Below are 7011 nucleotides of genomic sequence, written 5' to 3'. Positions count from 1 at the left end.
ATGATTTCATTAGGCCACCCAAAAGCAGTCAGGCCGCAGTTTACAATCACCAGTAAGACTAAATGATTAACTGTGCTATTATATATGTATGTAAAATAAATATAATATATATATATATGCGTGTGTATATATATATATATATATATATATATATATATATATATATATATATATATATATATATATATATATATATATATATATATATATATATATATATATATATATAATCATAGGTTGAAAAAATACCTAGGTCCGTCAAGTTCAGCCTTCCTCCATCAATTATACATTTTGTTACTAGACTATCTATAATCCACAATGTTATGTGTACTGAGGAAATTATCAAGCCCTCTTTTGACAGCTGCCATAGTGTCTGCCATTATGTGTGTATATATATATATATATATTAGGATTCATATTTGCCCTTGTTTTGATTGTAGAATAGGAATGTACGACATATATAACCTGCACACTATAAAAGTTTTTTTATGTTATGGACAGTGTATTGCAATGTATGCTTGTAGCCCATTAAATAAAGTTTAGCTGAAGCTTTTGTTTCTGCTATCCCGGTTAGGGTAGGTATGTGTACCACCTAATATCCCAGTCCCAAGTACATAGTTTAGACACATTTAATTTGTTTATAGAGTGCTTCACTGATATGATTTGCACACATTGGTTGACATGGCCATTATAGTGAGATTACAATATGTTGTGACTTCAACAACATGATGGTGTAGGAGTTTCGTTATTAAAAAAAAAAAGTGAAATGCTTGGTTTGCACAAATTCCTTGCTTGTCCAGTGGTGCCCTCATAATGTTGGAACACGCAGTGAATGCCAGCTGCATGCCAAATTACCGTTTTTCATTATCTACTTGTGATAGATTTAGAACTGATTCAGTTGTGGAGGGGGCAGAAATCCTATTGTATACAGTGCTATGCATATGACTGCATAGCTATATAGGAAAAGGATACCAAAAAGCTTATTTTCACCATAACACTATCACTATCTCCCACTATGGTTTTCAGGTTATGATCTGTGCATATGCATACTTGTGAGCTGTGCTACACATCCATTCAATGCTAGTCTGAGTCTGTTTTTTGTAAGTGTGATACACACTTATTTCTTATTTTACTGACGCCTAAAGTAGTCTAGGGGGAAAGCTTTTTGTACACAGTGGAGTGTTCAATTGAAATAGTATTTGTAAAAGTATTCCCCACGCACTTTACGCTTTGCTACTTATGAATACATGACTAGAATTCAATCCCATAGGGTCCAAGAAGTGATATTAAATTACCAATTACCTCGGGTGCTTATTGAGAGATCACTTTTGTTAATTCAGTCTTATTGGACATTTTGGTAATCTTTGTCATCTGTAGAAAACTGTAATTTTTCTTTATGAAAAGTGTTTGAATACTAATATTATGTTAGCATAGTATTAATATTAAAATGTGCACAAAAACTACCTTGAGATATTAAACTGCTGCAACCCCCATTCTTTGGTAGCCTTGTCATTGGACTGGTGTAATTCTAGTGCAGGAATGCCTGTCTCTCTAGATAAGAAAATGGATCAACTTTAATAGCGCATGCTCGCTATGCCAATAGCAATGTCTTGCTGAGAGCATGCTCTGAACGCGGGAACTGTGTGGTACTGCACAGAGCTGGTAGCTTTGTTTCCCTGTGCCACCGAGAGGAGAAATGAAGTGTGGCATCCGCTGTTATCTACTGAAAATTTAGCTTACGATTTTAACTGTATAGTGTCCTGTTTGGGGAAAAAAAAGATCCAGTCATTGAAAATGGTACTGCTTCATGTCAACGTGATAATGGAAAGAAAGCCTTAAATGTTTGGCTGAATGTGTTGGTTTCTCTTCTAGAATGTTTTGTACAGGACACTGCTGGTTATATTTAAAGTAAAGTCATCTGTATTATATGGTCTCTGTAATTACATCCATATTGGAAATGTAGAGTGGTCGGACATTTATAATTGTATATTTTTTGTTTAAGATTCTCTTTTTTTTTTGTTTTGTCATGTTTCAATAATTTCTTCACAATTGCTTGATCTAATTTTCCATTTCTTTTTTTTTCTTTTTAGGATGAGTTCCATCCATTCATTGAGGCACTTCTTCCACATGTCCGTGCAATTGCCTATACATGGTTCAATCTCCAAGCCCGTAAGCGCAAGTACTTCAAAAAACACGAAAAGCGAATGTCGAAAGATGAGGAGAGAGCCGTCAAGGATGAGTTGTTGAGCGAGAAGCCAGAAATCAAGCAGAAATGGGCATCCAGGCTTTTAGCCAAGCTGCGCAAAGATATCCGCCAGGAGTACCGGGAGGATTTTGTGCTCACCGTGACAGGGAAGAAGCACCCCTGCTGTGTGCTATCAAACCCAGACCAGAAGGGCAAGATCCGGAGGATTGATTGCCTACGGCAGGCCGACAAGGTCTGGCGTTTGGATCTGGTCATGGTCATCCTCTTCAAAGGCATCCCCCTGGAAAGTACGGATGGGGAGCGGCTAGTCAAATCACCACACTGCACCAATCCAGCACTTTGCGTCCAGCCACACCATATAACTGTATCGGTCAAGGAGCTTGACTTGTTCTTGGCGTATTACGTACAGGACCAAGGTAAGTTCTTTTTTCCCCAACTATTTGATCCTTTTGACAGTGTCCAAGGTCACAGTCTATATTTGGATAATGTACCCCGTCAATGTTTCTGCAATATCTACTGAAATACCACTTATCTCTACACACGCACACACGTGTTTGTGTGTGTGTGTGTATATATATAATATATATATATATACATACAAGATGCAAATTATGTATATATATATATATATATATATATATATACATACGAGATGCAAATTATGTTCTGAGTCGTAGGACATGGAGAGAAGATATGGTGCCATATATGTGGTATGTTTGGAGTTCTTCATATTTTGTATAAGTGTTACCAGATTTATTCATTCTAGAAACATGTACGGAGCATGGGTAATGCAGACAAAATTGTGCATAAATCTAGATATGGCCTAGGTTACTGGGGCTTGTGTTCTTCCTTGCCTTAGACATTTTTAACCAAACTTACCAAGATGCATGATTGGAAGGCTGCGCTGGTAATACGCATTCTCCATTTGAATCCAGTACACTTATTAAAGTTTTGTGGGTCAAACTGTGGACATTAATATTCACAAGTTCCCTAGGAAGGTTTGATATTTTCCAATTAGTTAGTTTGCTTTAGTTCCTGCCAATAAATGAATAGCAAATTCCCCTTTAATTCCCAGTGTCCTGTACGATATTCCACGTAATGCCTTTGTGAAGCTATGAAACAAAACCTGTTACTCCTCCTATTTAGTACACAATGAACTCCTTGACTTGACATTACTGTCTGATAATGCAGTGCATTCATTATTATGTTGTAGTAGTGGCATTAAGTACATGGAAAAAATAAGATAGTAAGAACATGGAGGCCAGAGATGACAAGAAAGGATACATTTCTGTAATTCACTTATAGAACATATTTGGGGGTTCCTGTTGCTAGGCCAGGTAATTGCCAATATAAGCAACATAGACTAATAACAATTGGGGGTCACTGGCTTGCACTTAGTTGATTTGCTTCTATCCATTCGACCATGTCCGACTCTTGGATACTCTGTAGACCAGTTCTGTGTTTTAATAATTGTGATCATGCGATTGTTTGTTTCCTTCCTCCTCTCATACGGTTTACACTGTTGTCTGCAGCACATCCTAACAGATAATTTTTATGTCAGCATTAAAAATGAGCGAGTTATCGTTTGATTGGTTAGCCATGTTTGGGCGATGATTGTGAGTGTAAATTGGTAAAAACAATCCTTTTAAACCCATGTAAAAGGCCCCTGAGTAGTAGAGTTCAGTCAGTGTGAGACCTCTTCTTTTCACCTTTTCACTCTCAAAGATCTTGGCATAGGAAATAGTCCATTTGTACTGTGTGGACTTCAGACATGGCCCTGACTGTGACAGGACACCTCCAAAGCCTAGATAGTATACTCTGATAGCGCGCCCCACAGTGATTTTTCACACCTAAATGAATGTTCCTATTAGCGTGTTAATGAGTCTCTTGAAGATTTCTTCTTAATCATTTGACAAATGACTTGTGTTTTCTATACTGGCACATATTTACAGTGAAAATACTTCATTTTGATGTTTCATAATCCCTTCCACCGAAAAAGGACTTATGTGCATGCAATCAGCATACTTCATGTCCACTTTTTCACAAAACACTGAGGTGGAAGAAGGGTCCTCAGATGACCCTAGTGATTCACAACCGTACCTTACTGCTCCTTGTCCTTAGCTGCAGGTAGCAGTAACAATATTTCACTCCTAGAGGAGCTGCTCTTTTATGTAGTAAGTTGGGTATTAATAGACCTGTTACCCTATTATTCTATGGACACCTCAGATGACTGAATCAATTAGATGGTCAGCTCTTCCACTTCCAGGCTGTAAGGGTTTCATGTATTTATAGTGCCTGGGATCAGTACAGCTGTCCTACAGAAATGCAGATAGACAGTGGCTGGAGGAATAAGATATACACACATGATTTCAGCCTCAGGTAGAGCCTGTGGTAGAACAGAACGTGTACTTCTTCCTGGTGCATAGAAATGAAAAAAGCAACATTTAATAAAAGGACAGCCTTATGAAGAAGCTGGGTAACTTTATTCACTTTGCCTTAAAATCCCAATCGGGAGCAATTTTAGCACAGTAGTGGAATTTCAATATGGTTCATTTAAACCAATTTCCCAAATCTCTTGTTATTTTTTATTTAATAGTATTTCACAGTGAAGATAACTTCTTTTGAAGAGCCGCTGGCCTATTAATTGCAGGTCTGGGCTTCCTCATTGTAATCAAAGAAGGTTTTTGTAATAAAACTTTCACTATACTGGGATTTCAAGTTGGTATATGTGTATGAATGCCTCCCAGACATCGACATAAGATCTTTATAGTCATGGTTGGTTTATTTTCTTAATTTACTACACATGTAATCCTGTAATATTTCCCAGTTACTATCAGGCAGTTATACCAACATGTGGATTCTGCCAATATGATTAGGACCTATTATTGGACTGCTGAGTTGTGAGAGGGCTTGTGGTGACAGCACAAAGAGTTAAAGCATCAGAATTTTTTTTAACCCTTCCTCTGGTTGTTTCGAGTTTGATTTCTGAAACCTGGTATTTGTGACTGAAAATATTTGGATATGCTATTTGCAAAACATCGACCTGACCTTTCCTAAACTGAAAGTAGAATATCAAGAAAATGTTGATTAATCTGTCAAGCACACTAATGGAAATCAAAGTGAAAGCTTATTACTTCACATGGAAGTTGTCTCATTTGGGAGTAGAACAACTACGGTAAATTGTGTTTTGTTAGGCGGATGATAGAGAATGTACGTGTTATGTACATGTACAATTTTCAGCTTGGATGATACATAAGTATGAAATGTATTTGCAGGGTCTATCTATCTATCTATCTATCTATCTATCTATCTATCTTCCCATGTATTTATACATTTGCGCATGTAGTAAATGTTAGAATTTGTATGTTGCTAATGAAGAAGCGTGGTTAAACCATTACATTCATACTAGATGACGCAGAGAATGTGTTTTTTTTTAGATGCCATGCACGAAAAGAGGATGGGTAGCTCGAATGCCAGTGTTGGTTGGCAGTGGCATTAGGATTGGCATGAGCCCCTCTTTGTTTTGCTCAGAAGGCCTGTGATTCGCTGGTTGGCATCCGCATTGCAGTCTTGAGCGATGCTTCAATATATTGACAATTTCTAGACATGGCAAAGTCAATAAACTGTGTTTTAATCTTTTTTTATTTCCCCAAATATTATTAGATTTATGATATTTTGTATTGCATGCAGATACACTATAGATACAGTGATGGTATCATTTTTACTTTTGCAACATCAGTCTTAAATGCACTTTGCTATATAGACTCTTGCGCTTTTTAACTATTTATTTGCTGGAACTTTCTGCAGATGGAATTTCTTAGCCCTCTTTCTTTATTGTTGGATTAAAGTATTTAGGAAGAGTGAGTGTGTTTGTAGTGGACAATCTGCAAATAGAAGAAAAAGTACCATAAAAAAACAGATCCATATGTCCAAGATAACTGAAGGGAATAAAATCATGGATAGCATGTAGTAATAGCATCACGCATTCAATCGCTGCACTTGCTGTAGACATCTTTATATGGCCTTTTATTGTCATTCTGCCAGGCGTTTCTTTTCATATATTTTATACATTCTTTTTTCTCTCCTTCTTCTGTGGACTGCTGCTTTGAGATCCGCCATTTTGGTTGTCAAGTGCCAAGATTAGAAAAAAAAAAAGGCAGAGAATCTGCATGATGCCAATAATGGTTGCCACTGGCACCGAGGTTGGCATCAGTTCCTCTTTGTCTCGATTCTGAATGCCTTTGATTCGTTGGTTGGCATCCGCAATGCAGTGGGCAAATTGTAAAGTTTTTGACAATCACAGAATGAAAGCCGCTTTACGTGCTTGTTTCAGGGAAAACCACAGCTTTCAATGCCTTTGTCTGTGTGAATGTACATGTGTCTGCCTAGTGTGTGTATGTGTGTATATATATATATATCATAAAGAAAGGCTGCTAATACCACAATATTTCTCATCTCGGTAAATAAGTAAATAAGTGTATCATTATAAGCAGTAAATGTGCTGTGATGTGTTGAAGTTCATCTGACTGAGAAAAGCTGGGCCAAGCAGTTCAGTTCACAGGAGCGGGGCTAGGGATTGGTTGGAAGGTATAAATATGTTTGGTGTGTAATGATGGAAATGATACCACAATTGTGTATGATCATATAAAAATGTAGATAAGTGTTGTACAAAGTTCCCAGCAAGGAAATGTGCTCTCGCCTTGTAACCTGACATTGATTAATGATTTTCACATTATCAAATATAGCAAAAAGTCAGACACTGAGAAAAGGAAGTACATTACACATAAAAGGCATGTTAATGAGTA

The 7011-nt window shown here is 37.1% G+C and overlaps 1 protein-coding gene across 14 annotated transcripts in view; it reads left to right on the top strand.

Moving 5' to 3' along the window:
- The window catches only part of NFIB (nuclear factor I B), a 308859-nt gene that overhangs the window by 29915 nt on the left and 271933 nt on the right, over window positions 1–7011 (top strand). For 10 of the 14 annotated variants that reach the window (XM_077249235.1, XM_077249226.1, XM_077249228.1 and 7 more), the window contains exon 2: window positions 2091–2622. In XM_077249235.1, the coding sequence (XP_077105350.1) occupies window positions 2091–2622 (532 nt within the window). Of the gene's footprint in view, window positions 1–1634; window positions 1798–2090; window positions 2623–7011 lie in introns of those variants that run through there. The other 4 variants (XM_077249236.1, XM_077249229.1, XM_077249232.1 and 1 more) reach the window with 2 other exon arrangements.

The sequence above is a fragment of the Ranitomeya variabilis genome, chromosome 1 (genome assembly GCF_051348905.1).
Source record: "Ranitomeya variabilis isolate aRanVar5 chromosome 1, aRanVar5.hap1, whole genome shotgun sequence".
Classification (NCBI taxonomy): domain Eukaryota; kingdom Metazoa; phylum Chordata; class Amphibia; order Anura; family Dendrobatidae; genus Ranitomeya; species Ranitomeya variabilis.
Note: the sequence above shows the minus strand (reverse complement) of the source record. Positions and strands in the feature narration are given on the sequence as shown.